General features: G+C 45.6%; 1 protein-coding gene across 2 annotated transcripts in view; it reads left to right on the top strand.

Annotated features, from left to right (window-relative positions):
- MIB1 (MIB E3 ubiquitin protein ligase 1) overlaps positions 1 to 22720 on the top strand; it is a 211074-nt gene that overhangs the window by 72632 nt on the left and 115722 nt on the right. For both annotated transcript variants that reach the window (XM_073550850.1, XM_073550851.1), the window contains exon 4: positions 611 to 715. In XM_073550850.1, the coding sequence (XP_073406951.1) occupies positions 611 to 715 (105 nt within the window). The remainder of the gene's footprint in view (positions 1 to 610; positions 716 to 22720) is intronic.

Here is a 22720-nt window from a genome sequence, read left to right as displayed (position 1 = left end):
TATCTAAAAATGCCACCAAGACAATCAATAGTCGCAATGGAAATAAAGTTACACGGATGCCATACCCAGGACCATTACCCCATGCGTATCGCCGTAACCTGACGAAGCCGCACAGCATTTTAGGTACCATGGATGCCATAGTTTTGTGATTTTATCGTGTTTTTATTGTGTATAACTCTTTTGTATCAATAAAAATTACTTATTTCAGTCGTCACTTTAATTGGTGCAGTGTGCGCTTTTTTTGCAGTGGTGCTTTTTCTTTTCCTTTTTCTATTGTCATTATTCCACTGCAGTGGCACCTGGCCATATCTCTGATGTTGCTATCATGCACAGCTGAGTGCGCCCACAATTGTATCTTGTATTTTAGATTGCTAGGCTTTTGCATAATAATGGATGGCGTTCTTTTATCTTTTATCCTGTGTGCCCTGTGTAGGCTGCTGGTCACACAGATGAGGTCATGGCTTGGTGCCACCAATCTGGTTATGAAGCGTTTAAAATCTGGAACATCCTTGAAAACATTACTGTCCATATTTATGTAATCTAGCCTCTCTGCTACTTTTCTGTCACTATTTCATCGGATCAATTGACATTTTGTTTAATCTTATTTTAGGTAACTGAGATCCAGGACTGGAGTGCATCAAGCCCACACAGTGCTGCTTATGTCCTTTGGGACAATGGAGCTAAAAACCTTTACAGAGTTGGATTTGAAGGCATGGTAAGTAATTAAGAAAGGACAATTCCTGCAAGAATTCAGCAGGGGCAGAGAGTGTTCTCTTCTCTTAACGCTTTTGTTGCAAAGCACATCCTGGTCTGGGTGATGTAGTGAATGTCCTTTGTGATACATCTCAGGCGGAGAAGAATTAGCAGTAGGGTGGCATTGCTGCACAGTGTTGTGCTTTGACCCTTCCAGCTGTTCCAGGGTTACTTTTAATCTATTTACAGCCCTCTATTGTTACTGCTATATAGTTTACTTGGAGAAAAAGCACGCTTCCTTTTAATGCAGTCAGACATTAGACTCTTTGACCATCCGTTCTCTCATTGTTAGAAGTATTTTTCTTTTTTTTTTCTCTTGAGTTTGTCGCCTGTCTGTGACTCTGGTGCCTTTTTGTTTCCATCTATTTTTATATTGGTGCAAAATTGCATTATGACAAGTCTCCCCACACCCTACCAATCATTGGTGAAATATGTTAAGGTTTAACCCATTGATCCCCTAGCCATTTTCATTTTTTTTTTTCTTGCTTTTGTTTTTTTCTTCCTTTTCTTCCCAGAGCCTTAACTTTTTTTTTTTGTTATATTTTCGTCAGTACGGCCTTTAGAAAGGTGTTTTTTTTTTTTTTTTTCTTTTTTAGGTTCTTTTTTAGGTTCTTTTTTTGTACTGGAAAACGGGAATAATAAAAACAAATGCGTTGAAATTTATTTATTTTACTCATTTATTTAGCGCCAATAATTCCACAGCGCTTTACAGACATTATCATCGCTGTCCTATTTGGGCTCACAATCTACATTACCTATCAGTATGTCTTTGCAATGTGGGAGGAAACCGGAGATCCCGGAGGAAACTCACACAAACACGTGGAGAACATAAAAAACTCCTTGCAGATGTTGTCCTGTTTTTGGAGTTTTTGTATTTACAGTGTTCATTATATGGTAAAACTGACCTGGCAATATGATTCCCCACACAGATGCCAAACATGTATAATTTATTTTTTAAGTAGTGAAAAAAAATTCAGAAATTTGTATGAAAAAAGTTTTTGCTTTTGTCACCATTTTTCGGGATCTGGGGCTGCATAATGGCTTGTTTTTTTGCGCCCTGAGCTATTTTGGACATTTTGAATGTAGCGATACCAAATGTGTGCTCCTTTTTTTTTTTTTTTTTTTTTTTTTTTTTTTTTTTTTATTAATTTCAATGGGGTAACAGGGAGGTGATATGAACTTTTTTGTATTTTTTTCCCTTAATATTTTTTGAAAAACTCTTCTACAGACCCCTGGCTGACAACCAATCGCCCCCCACCCCTCTTCCGATCAAGTGACAGTGGCGCCGATGGGCAAGGTTAACCCCCGTTCCCGTTTTCACCTTCATGACGAGGCCAAATTTTACAATTCTGTATTCCACTGATTCTTTGTGACATATTGTATTTCATGATTTTAGTATAATTTGGTCGATATGCTTTTATTTGTGAAAAAACGAAATTTTGTGAACATTTCGCACTTTTCAAACTTTTTTTATAACCTTAAATCCGAGAGTAATGTCGCAGAAAAGAGTTAATAAATAGCATTTCCCACATGTCTATTTTACATCAGCACAATTTTTGAAACATCATAAAAAAAAAAATTAAGTCAAAAGTTGACCATCGATTTTAATTTTTACAACACCATTTTTTTTAGGGACCCTAGTACATTTTAAGTGATTTTATGGGGTCTGTTTGACAGAATATACCCAACAGTGACACCATTCTAGAAACTGCACCCCTCATGGTGCTCAAAACCACATTCAAGAAGTTTATTAACTCTTCAGGTGCTTCACAGGAATTTAATGGAGTGTGGAAGGAAAAAAATTAACATTTACCGTAGGCTATGTGCACACGTATGCAGAAAATTTCTCCATGAAAACCGGACTCCTTCCCAGAAAATGCGTGTTTTTTTCCGCGCGTTTTTTCCGCACGTCCCTAGTCTCCTAGAAAATAGCTAGAAATGCTGATTTTTTTCCGCAAAATTAATGAGCATGGTGCGTTTTTTACCGCGATGCATCAATATGCACAAAAAGTGCAGAATTCATTAAAATGAATGGGATGTTTCTTGTAAGCGTTTAAGCATTTTTGCTGGTAAAAACGCTTAAAAAAGTGAAAAAAACGCTTACGTGTGCACACAGCCTTAAGGGTAACAGGAGAAAATGGACCCCAAAAATTACTGTTGTGCAATTTCCCCCGAGTACGCGAATACCCGAAATGTGGGTGGAAACTACTGTTTGTGCACATGGCAGAGCTTGGAAAGGAAGGAGCCCCATTTGACTTTTTGAATGTAAAATTTGCTGGAATAGTTAGCAGACAACATGTTGTGTTTGGAGAGCCCTTGATGTGCCTAAAAAATGTAAACCCCCCCCCCACAAGTGACCCTATTTTGGAACCTAGACTCCTCAAGGAACTTATCTAGATGTGTGGTGAGCACCATGAATCCCCAGGTGCTTCACAGAAGTTTATAATGTTGAACGGAGAAAATAAATCAAATTTTTCCCACAAAATGTTCATTTAGTCCCAAATTTTGCGTTTTATCAAGGGTAAAATTAGAAATTGCACCATACAATTTTTTGTGCAACTTCTCCTGAGTATGCTGATACCCCATCTGTGAGGAAATATTACTGTTTGTGCACACGGCAGGGCTCGGCCATTTGACTTTGAGGTCAAAATTGGCTAGAATCATTAATGGGCACCAAGTCGAATTTGGAGAGCCCCTGATGTGCCTTAACAGTGTATACCCCCCACGAGTGAACCCATTTTGGAAACTAGACTCTTCAAGGAACTTATCTAGATGTGTGGTGAGCATCTTGAACCCCCACATGCTTCACAGAAGTTTATAATGTAGAGCCATGAAAAAAAAACTACATTTTTCCCACACACATGTTTTAAGTGCAAATTTTTTTATTTTCACACAGGAAACAGGATAAAATGGACCCAAAATCCGTTGTGCAATTTCTCCTGAGTACGCAGATACCCCATATGTGGAGGAAAACCACTGTATGGACTCACTGCAGGGCTCAGAAAGGAAGGAATAATGTTTTGGAACACAGATTTTGATGGAAGGGTCTGTAGGTGATTCACCGAATTTCACAATGTTGATCTGTGAAAATGAGAAGCATCTATTTTCCCACAAAAATGGTGTTTTAGCCCCAATTTTTTTCATTTTCACAAGGATAGCAGGAGAACATGGACCCCGAAATTTGTTGTGCAATTGCTACTGATTACACTGATACCCCATACATGTCTATAAACTACTTTTGAGGTACAGTGCAAGGCTCAGAAGGGAAGAAGCGCCATATTGGAGAATTTGCTAGACTGGTTAGAGGGTGCCATGACACATTGGCTGAGCACCAGAGATGCCTAAACAACACCATAAGTGACCACATTGTACAAACTACACCTTTCAATGAACTCATCTAGGGGTGCGGTGATCATATTGACACCACAGGTTTGACACAGAATTGTATATACCATTAGGCAATGAAGAAAAATACTTGTTTTTTACCTTCAAAATTAGCCCCAGATGTTACATTTTCTCACTGGGAAATAGGTAAAAATGGCACCAAAATGTGTCCCACAATTTCTGCTGAATGTAGAAATACCCCTTATGTGGCTGTACAGATATATGGCAAGACTCTGGAGGGACGCAGCACCATTTGCCTCCTGGAGCGCAGATTTTCCTACAATAGTTTGTAGACTCCGTATACAGAGCCCTCTAAGTGTTAGGAGAGCAGAATCCCCCCTCAGGTGACCCCATTTTCGAAATTAAATTCACATAGGGGTATATCTACAGGAATAGTGACCATTTAAACTCCATGGGTGTTTTCCAGAAATAAGCAGCAGTGGATGACTGCCGTTGTAGTGCCCAGTACGTTATGTCCAGCTCATGCCTCTGTAGACATGCACCCTTAAATTAGGCGGACTCTCATCATTACAGAAATGCCAAACAATTGGACCCTAAACGTGGTTTAGACACACTGGGGCTCAGAAGGGAGGGGGCATTTGGATTTGAGAGCTCAGAATTTTTTGGGGTGCAAGTAGCCATTTAGCTTTTCTAGAGCCTTTTTGCTTCCAGTAACGTGGAAGCCCCTTATATTTCCTTTAACAGATGACGGACCTGAGTGGGACCTTGCTTATTTTTTGTGGATTGATTTGAAACTTTTATTTGGAACATTTTATATAACATTTTGGATCACATTTATCCTGGGCTCTACACTGATCGTTTACTTTGGGGTTTCTATCTAAATCTCTGAGTGACATGATTCAGATGAAACCCCCAAGGAATCATAGAATCGTAGAGTTGGAAGGGACCTCCTGGGCCATCTGGTCCAACCCCCTGCTCAAAGCAGGATTTGCTAAATCATCCCAGTCAGATGTCTGTCCAGCCTCTGTTTGAAGACTTCCATTGAAGGAAAACTCACCACTTCTCGTGGCAGCTTGTTCCACTCATTGATCACTCTAACTGTCAAAAAGTTTTTTCTAATATCTAATCTGTGTCTCCTCCCATTCAGTTTCATCCCATTGCTTCTAGTCTTTCCTTGTGCAAATGAGAATAAAGTTGATCCTTCTACAATGTGACAGCCCTTTTAGATATTTGTAGACAGCTATTAAGTCTCCTCTCAGTCTTCTCTTTTGCAAACTAAACATTCCCAAATCCTGCAACCTTTCCTCATAAGACAGGGTTTGCAGACCGGTCACCATTCTGGTCGCTCTTTTCTGAACTTGCTCCAGTTTGTTGATGTCTTTTTTAAAATGTGGCGCCCAAAACTGGACACAATATTCCAGATGAGGTCTGACCAAAGAGGAGTAGAGGGAAATAATGACTTCACGTGATCTAGACTGTATGCTTCTGTTAATACATCCTAGAATTGCATTTGCCTTTTTTGCTGCTGCATCACACTGTTGACTCATATTCAGTCTGTGATCTATTAGTATGCCCAAGTCTTTTTCACATGTGCTGTTGCGTAGCCCTATTCCTCCCATTCTGTATATGCTTTTTTCATTTTTATTGCCCAGATGTAGTACTTTGCATTTTTCCCTGTTAAAAACCATTCTGTTTGTTGCTGCCCACTTCTCCAGTTTATTTATATCTTTTTGAATCCTCTCTCTCTCTTCTCTAGTATTAGCTATCCCTCCTAGCTTTGTGTCATCAGCAAATTTAATCAGTTTACCCTCAATTCCTTCATCTAAATCGTTGATAAAGATGTTGAACAATACAGGGCCCAGGACAGAGCCCTGTGGTACCCCACTTGAGACATTCTTCCAACTGGATGTGCAGCCATTTACGACCACTCTTTGGGTCCGATCACTAAGCCAGTTATGAATCCACCTAACAGTTGCCTTGTCCATTCCATACTTAGACATTTTTTCAATAAGGATTGTATGAGATACTTTGTCAAATGCTTTGCTGAAGTCAAGATATACTATATCTACAGCATTTCCTTGATCCACCCAATCAGTGATTCCATCATAGAAGGAAATTAAGTTAGTCTGACATGACTTATTAGTTACAAACCCATGCTGACTGTTTAATCACTTCATTCTTATCCAGGTGCTGACATACATGTTGTTTAATAATTTGTTCAAAGATCTTTCCTGGTATAGAAGTCAGACTCACCGGCCTATAGTTGCCTGGGTCCACCTTCTTCCCCTTTTTGAAGATAGGAACAACATTTGCTCTTCTCCAGTCTTCTGGGACTTCTCCTGTTCTCCAAGAATTTTCAAAGATTATGGAGAGGGGTTCAGAAATTTCTTCTGCTATCTCCTTCAGTACTCTGGGGTGTAATTCATCTGGACCTGGTGACTTGAATTCATTTAGGTTAGCTAAGTGTTTCCTCACTATCTTTCTGTTTATAGATATCCTGGATTCTTCTATTCCCTTAATAGGACAGTGAAGAACAGTTGATGTTACATTTCCTTTCTGAGAGAAAACAGATGCAAAATAGGAATTTAAAAGTTCTGCCTTCTCAACATCCTGTCTTACCATTTCATCATTTTCATCCTGTAAAAATCCTATAGCATCTTTGACTTTTCTTTTACTTTTGACATATCCCCAAAATCCTTTATTATTGCTTTTGACATCTCTTGCAAGCCTCAATTCATTGTCAGCTTTAGCTAATCTGATTTGTTCCCTGCAGGTTCTGCAGACAGCATTATATTCTTCTTTAGATATGCCTCCCTCTTTCCATTTTATAAACATTTTTTTCTTCCTTTTTAGCATGTGCTTAAGTTCTGTGTTCATCCATCCTGGCTTCCTTAAATGCTTCCTATTCTTCCCTCTTTTTGGAATTGTTAACAATTGTGCTTTGAGAATTTCATTTTTCAAGATTTCCCATCCTTCCTGGACATTTTTGTCTTTAAGGATATCCAGCCATTGGATCCCTCCAATTCTCTTTCTGAATCCCTTAAAATCTGCCTTTCTGAAATCTAACCTTGACGTCTGAGTCTTCACAGGTCTTCCTCCTCTAGTTATCCAAAATTCTAAAATAGCATGGTCGCTACCTCCTAGGGTCCCAGCCACTTTTACCTCCTCAACCATTTCCTCCCTGTTTGTAAGGATTAGATCCAAGGTAGCAGTTCCCCTTGTTTTCTCCCCTACCTTTTGGAAGATAAAGTTGTCAGCAAGAGAGGATAAGAATTTCCTTGACCTGTTAGTTTTGCCTGAGAGAGATTCCCAACAAATGTCTGGATAGTTGAAATCTCCCATGACAACTATGTCATATTTTTTGGAGAACTGGCCATTTGATGCATAAAGAGTTCATCCATATCTTCAGCTTGCACAGGCGGCCTGTAGTAAATGCCTACAATGGTGTCCTTTCCATTGTTCTGTCCTTGTATTCTTACCCAAACAGTTTCCACTTTCCACAGTACTCCCAGTCTCTGAAGCTTCAATCTCTGTGCAGATATACGCGTTTCTAACATACAATGCGACACCTCCTCCTCGTTTATCAAGTCTGTTTCTTGAAAATAAATTGTATCCTTCTAGTCTTGTATTCCAATCATGTGTATTGTCCCACCAAGTTTCAGTGATTCCAATGACATCATATTTCTTTTCCTGTGTTAGTAGTTCCAATTCTCCTTGTTTGTTGCCCATGCTTTGTGCATTAGTATAGAAACATTTTAGTTTGTGATTGGTTTCTCTTTCTCCAATATTTTTATTATTTAGATTCATTTGTCTTTGTTCTTCCTTTCCACTTCTAATAGCAGAGTTCTCAATAGCATTTTTCAGATGTATGGCTTTTTCTGGTCTTTTGCTTCCCTTCCCATGTTGTTCTAGTTTAAAGCTCTCCTTACAAGTGTAGCAAGGCGACTTCCAAATACATGTTTTCCAGTCTTCGTAAGGTGCACCCCATCTCTAGCAAGTAGTCCATCGTAAAAGTAATTCACTCCGTGATCCATAAATCCAAATCGTTGCTGACGGCTCCATCGACGTAGCCAGTTGTTCACCTGCAGAATCTTATTCCACCTCCTTGTTCCATGGCCATCCACTGGGAGGATGGAAGAGAAGACCACCAGCGCTCCCAGTTCTTTCACTTTCTTGCCTAAGTCTTCAAAGTCTCTGCAGATGGTTTCCAGGTCGTTTCTTGCAGTGTCATTTGTCCCCACATGTAGTAGCAGGAATGGGTAGTCATCTGTAGGTCTGAAGAGTCCTGACATCCTGTCAGTCACATCTTTAATTTTTGCACCTGGAAGACAGCACATCCATTCACAATAATGAGGCAGCATAGTTTTGCTGTATTCTGCCTCTGTTCAGCGGTGTCCTTCTTTTCAGAGGTGCCCAAAACTGTGGCTGACCTCTAATTTATGCACGCCTAAAGAGATGGATACTACCGGATCACAGGTCGGACTGCGTCTTCAGTGCCTCCATCCGCCTCATTTCAGGGAATCTTCCATCTGGGGTTCCGTCTGATTCACGTATTTCAGAGATTTACACAGAAACCCCGTTGTCAATGATCAGGATAAATGTTTGCCAACCTTACTGTGATCTTTGGTTGGCAGAATGAACAAATCAATAGCAGGTTAAGAATTGGTTTTATTTATTTTTTGGCGCAGTTCGTCGTGCGGTATAAGTGATTATATCATTTTATTCTTCGAGTCGGTTCGATTACAGCGATATCAGATTTATATAGTTTTATTTTAGTTTGGCTTATTTCAAAAACTACTTTTTGCATCCCCATATTTTGAGAGCTATAATTTTTCCATATTTTGGCTGACTGAGTAACTTGAGGGCTTGGTTTTTGCGGGACGAACTGACGTCATTGGTACCATTTTTGGTCACATGACATTTTTTGATCACTCTCTATTTCCGATTTGTGGGTGGCAGAATGAACAGAAACCAGCAATTCAGCATTTGTGTGGTTTTTTTTTTTTTCTTCTTTTAATGCCATTCCACGTGTGGTAAAATTGATGAGATAGCTTTATTCTTCTGGTCAGTGTGATTACAGCGATACACATTTATAATTTTTTATGTTTTGGCACTTTTACACAATAAAAACTATTTTTATAGAAAAAAAAGATTTATTTTTTTCATCGTTTTATTCTGAGAGCTGTAACTATTTTTCCACTGACTGAGCTATTTTTTGCAGGACATGATGACGTTTTCAGTGATACCATTTCTATTTACAACTGTAATTTTGATCGCATTTTATTCCTCTTTTTGTTCAGAGATATGATGATAAAGAATAGTTTTTGTGCCTTTTTTTTTTTTTTTTAATACAGTGTTCACAGAAGGGGTTAACTAGTGGGACACTTTTATATGTCTGGTCGTTCCGTACGAGGTGACGCCAAATATGTGTTTGTTTTTTTTTACTTCATAAAAGTATTTATGGGTACAACATATTTGCATTTTTTTAATTTATTTTGACATTTTTTGTTTTTAAAGAAATTTACAATTTTTTTTATTCACTTTGTCCCTCTATAGGACTTTCACTTTGACTGTTCTATTCGCTTATACAGCATAGCAATGCAGGCCTTTATTGCTGAGCTGAAGAGGTGAATGATTGGCAAGCACAGGGGCTGCCAGTATTTGTAGGCATCAGCATGCTTCTTGTTTGTCATCTGTGGACAGATTAGTCAATGTCAAGGACCCTATTATCTCTGGTGGACTTCACAATAAGGCCATAAATGCTACAGGTTAATATTAGTCTGTTTCAAAAATCGGTACTCAAAATATCTGTTTATCTATGTCATCAGAATTAAAATTAAATTAAGTGCACAAAATGGTTAAAAGAAGGAAGAGACGCTTCTGTATTGAGCCTGCCAGGGAGGAGAATGGCTCTAGCTGCACCTCCATGCTGTATTCATTGTTGTGTTTTTGTCTTTTAAAAAGATGAATTGATAGGAAAAAAAAGTGCAGAGTCCATTTTAACTAGATTTTTTTCTATCGTACTCTGACTGACATTCTGTCTAAATTTCACTTTTTGGGAATTCAGACCAAACACTTAACAACATTAAAAAGTACAAATTTGAAGAGGAAGAGTTAAGCTAAGGCTAGTTTCACACTAGCGTTTTGAGGCGCAGCGGACACTCGCCGTGAAGCTCCGCCCCTGCCGTGCCTCCTCCGGTCAGCTCCGCCTACGGGTGCATGGAGCTGCATGCGACCTGCGTACCCTATCTTTAGCATTGGGTACGCAGGTCGCACGCAGGTATGCTTTTGCCGGCGCATTTGTCCTTTTGACGGTGCGCCGGCCGCACCAAAATGCAACACGATGCGTTTGGCGCAGGTCAGCGCACCGTCAAAAGGGAGCAAGCGCCGGCAAAAGCATACCTGCGCACGGCCTGCGTACCCAATGCTAAAGGTAGGGTACGCAGGTCGCATGCAGCGTCATGCGCCCATAGGTGGAGCTGACAGGAGGAGGCGTGGCAGGGGGCGGAGCTTCACGGCGAGCGTCCGCTGTGCCTCAAAACGCTAGTGTGAAACTAGTCTAATTTATGCCCAAAAAACTGTCTTAAGGGGAATCTTTCACCATATTTGACCTATCTAAACTATTAAAGGGAATCTGTCACCATATTTGACCTATCTAAACTATTAAAGGGAATCTGTCACCCTTTTTTTGGCCTATGAGCTATGGCATCAACATCAGGGGCTTATCTACAGCATTCTGTAATGCTGTAGATAAGCCCCCAATGTAACCTGAAAGATAAGAAAAAAGAGTTAGATTATACTCACCCGAGGGGGCAGTCCTGTCCGATGGGTGTCACGGTCCGGCGCCTCCCATCTCCATACGATGCCGTCCTCTTCCTCCCTTCCTGTCGTGGCTCCGGAGCAGGCACACTTCACTGCCCTGTTGAGGGCAGATCAGAGTCCTGCAGTGCGCAAGCGCCGGGAGAGGTCACTGCGGAGCTGTGTGTGATTAGAACTGACCCATCTGCAGGTTCCTCTCCCGGAAGCTGCAAAAAATGTGTTTGTGAGGAGACAAAGTTCACTTCTCCTGTTCTATGTTAGTTACTTGTCTCACACTGGTAAGTCCCCCTTCATGTAAAATAATCTCTGGAGTCAGGGTTATCTTCCAGGCAGCATCCTGCCCATAGTCTGGAAGAGGTCATTCACATATAGGAAAAACATGGATTTCTCTGGAATAAGATATCGAATAGTAGATATCAAGATGTCGTTACGTTCAGCTTCCTTTGACCTGCATGACCATATAGACGGTTTAGGATGGTTGATTCTACTGACAGATTCCCTTTTAAGTTATGTGTTTTTAGATATTTTTTTTTTTGCATGGCGATGCTGGCATGCAATTTTGCTATTGTGCATATTTCTCCTTCGTCTCATTGGGGGACACAGAGACTGTGGGTGTGTGCTTCTGCCGTCTGGAGGCTGACACTAAGTATACAAAAAAAGAGTTAGCTCCTCCTCCGCCGCATACACCTTCGCCCCCAGACCGGGCGTAACTCAGTTTTTTGCTTAGTGTCTGATGGAGGCACACGCAGTCTGGAGCTCCAGACTAGATTTTTTTTTTTTTTCTTCTTTTCTATGAAGATAAGACAGGGGCGAAGGATCCTATAGAGAGGGTCCGATCTCCCCAAATCATCAACGGGCGACCACGTGTGAGTAACCCTCCACGTGTTTCTCTCCCGCACCGAGGGACACATCTGGGACTTTTCCCCAGACAACCATTTTTCTTTTTTATTTTGTAAAGAGGCGGCAACGCATCCTGATAAGAGGATTCGGTTTCCCCATCGACCCCAACGGGCGAGCACGTGTGAGTGATCCTCCACGTTGTTCTCTCCTGCAACGTGGGAATGCTTTAATGCCCCTACCACCCCTAGGTAGTGAGACCAGGGGTGGAGTTGGAGGCGCAGGTGAGCCAAGGGATTGAAGCGGGGGCGGAGAGCGGTGCAGTAGCCTCCCCCTCCCTGCCCAGGGATGGGGTTGAGAAGCACCTCAAGAGAGCCCCCTCGGCGGCCCGGCTCACCTTTGTTAATAGGAAGACCGGGACCAGGTAGTCCGCCTCTCACCCGGCGCTGCCCCCGGCGGGTAACGCCGCATGCGGAGTGCGGCCAGAGCCCCGCGGGCGGCCGCGGCCCCCGCTGTATGGGGAGATCCGTGAGTGCCACGCGAGGCCCCGCCCGCCGACTTCCGGGGGTAGCCGGAAGCCCCGCCCACTAACTTCCGGGGGCGGAGAGCGGCGGGCGCGCACAGTTACCGGGGAGCTCCCGCCCCCTCCCTCGAACGCCGCACGTGGAGTGCGGCCAGAGCCCCACGGGCGGCCGCGGTCCCCGCTGTATGGGGAGGTCCGGAGTTCCGCGCGCCCTCCCGCCGACTTCCGGGGGTAGCGGAAGCCCTGCCCACTAACTTCCGGGGGCGGAGAGCGGCGGGCGCCCACAGTTACCGGGGACCTCCCGCCCCCCTCCTTGCATTTCCTCGCCGAAGTGGGGCCGGAAGCCGCCGCCTATCTCCCGGAGTGCGAGTGCCCCGGCGAGTAACGCCGCACGCCCCGTGGAAGAGACGCAAGTTGGGACATTACCGGTGGGTGAGTGCAACCCCGTTTCGAGTGCCGCACTAGTAGTCAAGGAAGGGGTTATCCTCCTCCTCCTACCCTACCTTGCAATATGTCTGGCAAAGGGAAGGCTCACTCTTTCCTATACGCTGTTTGCGTTTCCTGTGGGGTCAGGCTGCCTAAAGCGCAGCCGGGTAAATTTTGTGAAGCCTGCGAGTCGGAGCGAGCCCAGGAGCCCCCCATTGTTGCAGAGCCCAGAGGTCAGGACCCTCCAGAATGGGCGGTGTCTTTATCACACTCTATGATGTCCCTTACAAGGGCAATTGAGTCTCTCCAAGGCCCAGGCAGGGACAAGGATGGTGGTCTGCCAGCGGAAGACAGCTCGTCCACGTCTCAGGACCCTCCGACCGTTAGAGCCCGCTCCAGCACCAGACAAGCTCATAGCAAGAGAGCTCGTTCCCCGTCGGCCGGACCCTCTGGGGCTTCGGCGGCGGGTATTAGGGTATCTCGTTCCCCGTCGCCGAGCTCAGGAAGCGAGCAGGATGAGGGCGAGGAGGAGGAGGAGGCCTGGAATCCAGAAAGCCTGGGATACCAAGACTCGGTGGACAGCCTCATTGAGGCAGTCAACCAGACATTAGAGATCGAGGACGATGTGTCCACGGCCTCAGGTCACAAGGTCTCCTTCAAAAAGACCAGGCGACCGCATAGAAGGTTTGCCACGCATCCGGAGTTCGAGGAGCTAGTCCAGAAACATAGGGAACACCCGGATAAGCGTTTTGCAATGCAAAAAGCGCTGCAAGCTAAGTATCCGTTTCCTCCTGAACTCCATAAGGGATGGGTGGAGTCGCCAGTAGTGGACCCACCGGTATCACGTTTAGCGTCAAGATCGCTATTGTCGATACCCAGCGGTTCTTCTATCAAGGACCCAACTGATCGCCTTATAGAGGGGCTTGCCCGCTCGGTGTATGAGGCAGCGGGGTCGGCCCTAGCCCCCTCCTTTGCGGCTACTTGGGTGGCTAAGGCCATGGTTTCATGGGCGGACGCTCTGCAGAATGCCCTCCAAAACAGAGATCTGCCTGCGGAGGTCTTGGAGGTGACAAATCAGATCTTAGGGGCAAGTGATTTTCTCGTCAGCGCCTCTCTGGACGCGGCCGAGTGTTCTGCTGTGGCAGCAGCAAATGCGATCGCCGTTAGGCGAGCATTATGGCTGAGATTGTGGAAAGCGGATTCTATCTCCAAAAAATCCTTGACCTCATTGCCTTTTCAGGGCAATCGGTTGTTCGGTGAGAAGCTTGATAAGCTTATCTCAGAAGCCACAGGGGGGAGGAGTAGTTTCCTCCCGCAGCAGAGGACTTGGCCAGCATTCAGGCAGACACAGAGGCGTTTTCGGCCCTTTCGTAACCCCTGGAGGGGGACTTCGGCCAGAGCATCCACCTCCGCAAATGACGGTCAGATTAGGGAAAGGCAAACCTCTTACAGAGCCAATCCGCTGGGTAGAGGCCGAGGCCGTTTGCCCAGAACAAGGGGGGCCAGATCCCAAAAGCCTCCAGCAAAATGACTCGAGGCGCTTCGTACCTACGGACGACAGAGTGGGCGGACGCCTACTAAGGTTCAGCCACGTTTGGGTCGCAGTGGCACGCGACGCTTGGGTGGCAGAATTGATATCGTCCGGGTACAAGATAGAGTTTCTCGGACTCCCGCCATGGCGATTCTTCCGTTCCCGGCTTTCCGGAACAGAATCGCAGGCGGAGGGTTTGTTACAAGCCATAATGACGCTACAGCGCAACGGGGTCATTGTCCCAGTGCCGAAAAGCGAAGAGACACAAGGTTTTTACTCCAACCTGTTTTCGGTCCCCAAAAAAGACGGGACAGTAAGGCCAGTATTAGATCTAAAAATCCTGAACAAATTCATCAGAGTCAGGCGGTTCCGGATGGAATCCCTCCGTTCGGTCATTGCAGCCATGGATCCAGGGGAGTTCCTGGCCTCGATCGATGTGCAGGATGCATATCTGCACATTCCGATTTTTCCTCCACACCAGAGGTTCCTGCGTTTTGCGATCGGAGGGCGACATTTTCAATTTGTTGCTCTGCCCTTCGGTCTGGCCACTGCTCCCAGAGTCTTTACGAAGATAATGGCGGTGGTTATGGCCATCCTGCATGCTCGGGGCATAACGGTACTACCTTACCTGGACGACCTTTTGGTAAAGGGGCCGTCGTTTCAGGCGTGCCAGGAGAATGTCAGTATCACGCTGGATACCCTGGCCCGTCTAGGCTGGTTGATCAATCGGAACAAGTCGTCCTTGGTTCCAGCCCAGAGAATCGTATTCCTAGGCATGGTTTTCAACACCTCCCGGGGGCTGGTGATCCTCCCTCAGGACAAGGCGCGAAAGATCAAACAGGGGGTACGGAACCTTCTACAGCCAGGCTCCAGATCCATCCGGTACGGCATGAGTGTGTTGGGCAGAGTGGTGGCGGCGATGGAGGCAATCCCGTTTGCCCAGTTCCATCTCCGTCCGCTTCAGCATGCGCTCTTGTCAGCATGGGACCGAAGGCTGCTATCCCTCAGTCATCGGTGCAATTTGTCTCCGCTGGTCCGACGATCACTCCGATGGTGGACTCGCGACTCGTCTCTGGGCCAGGGGAAACCCTTTCCCCCGGAACAGTGGTTGGTGGTGACGACCGATGCAAGCCTGCATGGTTGGGGAGCAGTTTTCCAGAGTCACACAGCCCAGGGGCGGTGGTCCATTCAGGAGATAATTCTCCCGATCAACATTCTGGAGATACGGGCAATACGATTGGCCCTGCAACATTTTCAGTGTTTCCTGAGACACCGGCCGGTGCGCATTCAGTCGGACAATGCTACAGCAGTAGCATATGTCAACCATCAAGGGGGCACGCGCAGCCAAGCAGCCATGCGCGAGGTTGGGCTGGTACTGCGTTGGGCCGAAAAGAACCACGTGGTAATTTCAGCGGTGCACATTCCGGGAGTCGAAAACTGGGCGGCAGATTTTCTCAGCCGACAGGGGGTCGCGGCAGGGGAATGGTCCCTGCACCCCGAGGTTTTTCAACAGATCTGCCAACGGTGGGGGACACCAGATGTGGACCTTATGGCATCCAGAGAGAACGCCAAAGTACAAAGGTTCGTCGCTCGATCCCTCGACCCGCAGGCGATCGCAGCAGACGCTCTGGTGCTTCCATGGAGCCAGTTTCGTCTCCCGTACTTGATCCCCCCGCTACCTCTGCTTCCAAGAGTCATCAGAAAGTTAAGGAGAGAGAAGGTTCCAGCAATTCTGCTAGCCCCAGACTGGCCTCGGAGGGCCTGGTATGCAGATCTGGTTCAGCTAGTGGTGGACGTACCCTGGCGTCTACCAGATCGGCCGGACTTGCTGTCCCAGGGGCCGATCTACCATCCGAACTTAGGGGCCCTGTGTTTGACGGCGTGGCCATTGAATCTTGGCTGTTAACACAGGCAGGATTCAGGCGCGATGTGGTGGCCACGATGGTGAGTGCCCGAAAGCCTTCCTCGGCGAAAGTATATCATCGGACTTGGGAAGTTTTTTTCCGTTGGTGTAGGGATCGCGGAGTGGCTCCTCTGGTTTTTTCAATCCCCAACGTACTGGCCTTTTTGCAGGCAGGGCTGGACGCAGGATTGGCTCCGAGTTCGCTCAGAACGCAAATCTCGGCCCTGTCGGTCCTTTTTCAACGAAAGGTCGCTTCGGTCTGGCAGGTTAAGACGTTTATGCAGGGGGTCGCACATTTAGTACCCCCCTAAAAGGCGCCGACGGAATCATGGGACCTGAACTTGGTGCTCAGGGCCCTTCAGGAGCCTCCCTTCGAACCGTTACAAGAAGTCTCCTTACCTTACCTGTCCAGGAAGGTCGTTTTTCTGGTAGCTATTACGTCTATTAGGCGGGTTTCGGAATTGGCGGCTTTATCTTGTAAACCGCCGTTCCTGACTTTTTATAAGGATAAGGTAGTTTTAAGGCCAGCTCCTCCCTTCTTGCCGAAGGTTGTCTCTGCATTCCATATCAACGAAGACATTGTCTTACCCTCGTTTTGCCCGGCACCGGTGCACAGGGTAGAAAAGGCTTTGCACACCCTGGATCTGGTAAGAGCTCTTAGGAGGTATGTGACAAGGACAGCACCTTTCCGCCGGACAGACTCTCTATTCGTGATCCCAGAAGGGCGGCGGAAGGGGCTTGCTGCGTCCAAAGCGACTTTGGCCAGATGGGTTCGCCTGACGATCCAAGAATCTTATGAAATCAGTGGCACGCCGGTTCCGGCAGGGATCAAGGCACACTCGGCTCGAGCAGTGGGTGCCTCATGGGCACTGCGACACCAAGCTTCAGCGGAACAGGTGTGCAAAGCAGCTACCTGGTCCAGTTTGCATACGTTTGTCAAACATTATAACGTACATACCCAGGCATCCTCGGATGCAAGCCTGGGAAGAAAGATTCTCCAGGCAGCAGTTGCGCACCTCTAATCAGGGGCGCAAAATAGCATGGATTGGGTGAGCTAAGATCCCGCCCAGGGACTGCTTTAGAACGTCCCACAGTCTCTGTGTCCCCCAATGAGACGAAGGAGAAACATGGATTTTTGTGAGTACTCACCGTAAAATCCTTTTCTCCGAGACGCTCATTGGGGGACACAGCACCCACCCTACTAGCCAGTTTGCTTTTGCTTATTTTAAGTTATACAAATCCTTATGTAAGGATCAGGGTGGTCCCTTTTCCAGATGTATAATTTCTTGCCTGAATTTAAGGCGCGTTCTCCTACTGCTTATGCACTAAACTGAGTTACGCCCGGTCTGGGGGCGAGGGTGTATGCGGCGGAGGAGGAGCTAACTCTTTTTTTGTATACTTAGTGTCAGCCTCCAGACGGCAGAAGCACACACCCACAGTCTCTGTGTCCCCCAATGAGCGTCTCGGAGAAAAGGATTTTACGGTGAGTACTCACAAAAATCCATGTTTCTGATGGATAGTAAGCCAAGTGTTGATGTGAAGTTTACTAGACAACTTAAAGGTGCATCACATTTATTAAACAGCATTAGCGACTGTGATAAATTTGATGCATTTTACGATCATCTTTTCTAAGTTTATACTGTCTAAAAAGGTAGTAATTTAAATTTTTTTTACCCTTTTTGTATATATCATAAATCTTTTTTCAACATTTCGCAGACCTAGATCACCCAGATTGTTTTTCTGCAAGGCAGCGTGGGCACACTTCTAGACAATGGGCAAATTTGCAAGGAGAGGAGAGATTTCCTCAATTTTAACATCTAGCACTGATTTACTGTATAGGAAATAATGTTAGTTCAGTGATCGCTGGGATCTCCAACAATCACTAGGATTGAAAAAATCGCCCCTATTAGGGGACACATGCAATTCTACAATGTCTTATTCTGATCACTTCTAGTGCAATGTACCGTACCGGGAAGGTTGCAGTTGTGACCGCTTTTACAAGGAAGGTGCAACCGAGGTTGAGCTATCCCACGACTATTAGCCCCACCAGGGCATAACAGAGGAGATGAACCATTCACTGGATAAGTTCAAAAGAGATCAATATAAACCCAGCTCTGCAATAGCGGATAGTAGCCGCCTACAGTCATGGCCAAAAGTTTAGAGAATGACATAAATATTATATTTTCACATGATCTGCTGCCCTCTGGTTTTTATGTGTGTTTGTCAGATGTTTTTATCACATACAGAAATATAATAGCAATCATATTATGAGTAACAAAAGGTTATATTGACAGTTAGAATGAGTTAATGCAGCAAGTCAATATTTGCAGTGTTGACCCTTCTTCTTCAGGACCTCAGCAATTCTCCCTGGCATGCTCTCAATCAACTTCTGGATCAAATCCTGACTGATAGCAGAGCATTCATGCAAAATCAATGCTTTTATTTTGTCTGAATTTGAAGGTTTTTGTTTGTCCACCTGTCTCTTGATGATTGACCACAAGTTCTCAATGGGATTAAGATCTGGGGAGTTTCCTGGCCATGGTCCCAAAATCTCTATGTTTTGTTCCCTGAGCCATTTAGTTATCACCTTTGCTTTATGGCAAGGTCCTCCATCATGTTGAAAAAGGCATTGTTGATCGTCAAACTGCTCTTGGACAGTTGGGAGAAGTTGCTCTTGGAGGACATTCTGGTACCATTCTTTATTCATGGCTGTGTTTTTAGGCAAGACTGAGAGAGAGCCCATTCCCTTGGCTGAGAAGCAACCCCACACATGAATGGTTTCAGGATGCTTGACAGTTGGCATGAGACAAGACTGGTGGTAGCGCTCACCTGGTCTTCTCCGAATAAGCCATTTTCCAGATGTCCCAAACAATCGAAAAGGGGATTCATCAGAGAAAATGACTTTACCCCAGTCCTCAGCAGTCCACTCCCTGTACCTCTTGCAGAATATCAGTCTGTCCATGATGTTTTTTCTGGAGAGAAGTGGCTTCTTTGCTGCCCTCCTTGAGACCAGGCCTTGCTCCAAGAGTCTCCGCCTCACAGTGCGTGCAGATGCACTCACACCTGCATGCTGCCATTCCTGAGCAAGCTCTGCACTGCTGGTAGCCCGATCCCGCAGCTGAAACACTTTTAAGAGACGGTCCTGGCACTTGCTGGTCTTTCTTGGGCGCCCTGGAGCCTTTTTGGCAACAAGGGAACCTCTCTCCTTGAAGTTCTTGATGATGTTATAGATTGTTGACTGAGGTGCAATCTTTCTAGCTGCGATACTCTTCCCTGTTAGGCCATTTTTGTGCAGTGCAATGATGACTGCACGTGTTTCTTTAAAGATAACCATGGTTAACAGAAGAGAAACAATGATGCCAAGCACCAGCCTCCTTTTAAAGTGTCCAGTGGTGTCATTCTTACTTAATCATGACAGATTGATCTCCAGCCCTGTCCTCATCAACACCCACACCTGTGTTAATGGAGCAATCACTGAAACGATGTTAGGTGGTCCTTTTAAGGCAGGGCTGCAATGATGTTGAAATGTGTTTTGGGGGATAAAGTTAATTTTCTAGGCAAATATTGACTTTGCAAGTAATTGCTGGTAAGCTGATCACCCTTTATAACATTCTGGAGTATATGCAAATTGCCATTAGAAAAAAATGAAGCAGTAGACTTTGTAAAAATTAATATTTGTGTCATTCTCTAAACTTTTGGCCATGACTGTACCTCGCATCTCAGGATGGTGCAAAAAAAAAAAAAAAGAAAATGATCGCTTTTTGTGGGAAACAGCAGAAAACTCCAAAATGCAAATGGTGATATTCAACAACATGTCAAAAAGGAAAACGATTAAAAAATCTTTCTTCTTATGAGTAAGGCTATGTGCACACGTAGTTTTAGGTCCTGCGGATTTTTCCGCGCGGATTTGGAAAAATCTGCAGGTAAATTCTCAGGTCAAAAGACTTGCGGTTTACCTGCGGATTAGCCTGCAGTTTAGCCCTGCGGTTTCACACCTCTACAATGGAGAAGGTGTGAAACCGCTGCGGATTCCGCACAAAGAATTGACATGCTGCGGATATGAAACCGTGGAAAAATCTGCAGCATGTGCACAGCGTTTTTCAGTTCACCATTGAAAACAATGGTACTGTACAACGCACTTAAATCTGCTGCGCGTCCGCAGAGCCTGAAACACTGTGGATCCGCAGCAGAATCCGCAACGTGTGCACATGGCCTAAGAACTTTGTTCAAATCCCATTGGTGAGATTTCTCAATGTCTACTCTTTCATATGTTTTTAGTCATCTCTCTATATAAAAATCAATGTGTGTGTGTGTGTGAGTATCACTAACCAATCACGAATCATCTTTCATTTCACGAGAGCTGTATAAAAGAAGCTGAGCTGTAATTGGTTTCTATGAGCTACAGTTTTCCCACTCCAGAAAACACCTCAGCAGACACTGACATGGTGAGAGAAATCTAGCATCCCTGGGAACATAAGCTCTCAGCCATTGTCTGCCCCCCAGTAAGGAGCAGAGAGCACAACAGAAATGAATACCCCCTCCCGTGCCCATATACACAAAACACATCCTCCACCCAATCGGCACATCTTCCCTCTTAAAGGGATCATTGGTATGGAAGTTAAGGCAAATCCATCCAGCGCTTTGGAACTGACCCCAGGCCTCTCTTAAAGGGATCTCCGGTATGGAAGTCAGGGCAAATCCCTCAGTGCTCTAATTCTGACCCCAGGCCTCTATTAAAGGGATCCCCAGTATGGAAGTTTGGGCAATTTCACTCAGCGTTCTGGTTCTGACCCCAGGCTCTCTTAAAGGGATCCCCAGTATGGAAGTTAGGGCAATTTCACTCAGCGTTCTGGTTCTGACCCCTGGCTCTCTTAAAGGGATCCCCAGTATGGAAGTTACTGCAATTTCACTCAGCGTTCTGGTTCTGACCCCATGCTCTCTTAAAGGGATCCCCAGTATGGAAGTTAGGGCAATTTCACTCAGCGTTCTGGTTCTGACCCCTGGCTCTCTTAAAGGGATCTCCTGTATGGAAGTTAGGGCAAATCCCTCAGCGCTCTGAATCTGACCCCACGATTCTATTAAAAGGATCATTGGTATGGAAGTCAGGGCAAATTCACTCAGCGCTCTGGTTCTGATCCCAGGCTCTCTTAAAGGGATCTCCGGTATGGAAGTTAGGGTAAATCCCTCAATGCTCTGATTCTTACCCCAGGCTTCTATTAAAGGGATCCCTGGTATGGAAGTTAGGGCCATTCAACTCAGCACCCTGGTTCTGACCCCAGGCTGATGGGATGATGTGGGAAATTATGGGGAGTAGTCCGGTGGCTCTGGCTGACGGGATGATGTGGGATATTAGGGGTAGTAGTCCGGCGGCTCTGGCTGATGGGATGATGTGTGATATTAGGGGGAGTAGTCCGGTGGCTCTGGCTGACGGGATGATGTGGGATATTAGGGGGAGTAGTCCGGTGGCTCTGGCTGACGGGATGATGTGGGATATTAGTGATAGTAGTCTGGTGCCTCTGGCTGATGGGATGATGTGGGATATTAGGGGGAGTAGTCCGGTGGCTCTGGCTGACGGGATTATGTGGGATATTAGTGATAGTAGTCCGGTGCCTCTGGCTGATGGGATGATGTGGGATATTAGGGGTAGTAGTCCGGTGGCTCTGGCTGATGGGATGATGTGGATATTAGGGGTAGTAGTCCGGTGCCTCTGGCTGATGGGATGATGTGGGATTTTAGTGGTTGTAGTCCGGTGGCTCTGGCTCATGGGATGATGTGGGATATTAGGGGTAGTAGTCCGGTAGCTCTAGCTGATGGGATGATGTGGGATATTAGGGGGAGTAGTCTGGTTGCTCTGGCTGACGGGATGATGTGGGATATTAGGGGTACTAGTCCAGTGGCTCTGGCTGACGGGATGATGTGGGATATTAGGGGTAGTAGTCCGGTGGCTCTGGCTGACGGGATGATGTGGGATATTAGGGGTAGTAGTCTGGCGGCTCTGGCTGACGGGATGATGTGGGATATTAGGAGTAGTTGTCCGGTGGATATGGCACCACAGCAGAATCCGCAGCGTGTGCGCACACCCTTAAGGTTACATTTTGTTCCGTCTAGCCTCACTCTGATTTCTGTGAATAGGCTGGCTGGAAAAAAATATCCATATCGTATATTTCTTGATGTTTTGCCTCCTGGCAGCATTAGAGACCTGACAAAATCCCTTCAAAGATGAACGATACTACTTCAAAGAGCACACATGTTGCCTGGTTTCCTTTTATATAAATATGACGTGATTCCTCTTAATATTATCTTTAGCTTAATTGAAAAGTGTGATGTATGCAGTAACAGGACGATGTGCGGTCATGTGTTGTATATGATGGTTGGGAGGACGGGTGCCACAGACTGACAGACCAGTGTCCTGCTTAGATTTCACATGCAGAGTATCACCAGCGCCTCTCAGACAGGACTCTGCCGTCATACACATGCTGTGTGGATTGTCTTACTGTGGTTACTGTTCAGCCACAACACAGCCTTGTTCTGTGGAGAAGACCAAATCAATCTTTTGTTAGCGGCTGTGTTCACACTTTTTTTT

Source organism: Dendrobates tinctorius, unplaced genomic scaffold, assembly GCF_039654945.1.
Source record: "Dendrobates tinctorius isolate UK_male_01 unplaced genomic scaffold, ASM3965494v1 ptg000171l, whole genome shotgun sequence".
Taxonomy (NCBI): domain Eukaryota; kingdom Metazoa; phylum Chordata; class Amphibia; order Anura; family Dendrobatidae; genus Dendrobates; species Dendrobates tinctorius.
Note: the sequence above shows the minus strand (reverse complement) of the source record. Positions and strands in the feature narration are given on the sequence as shown.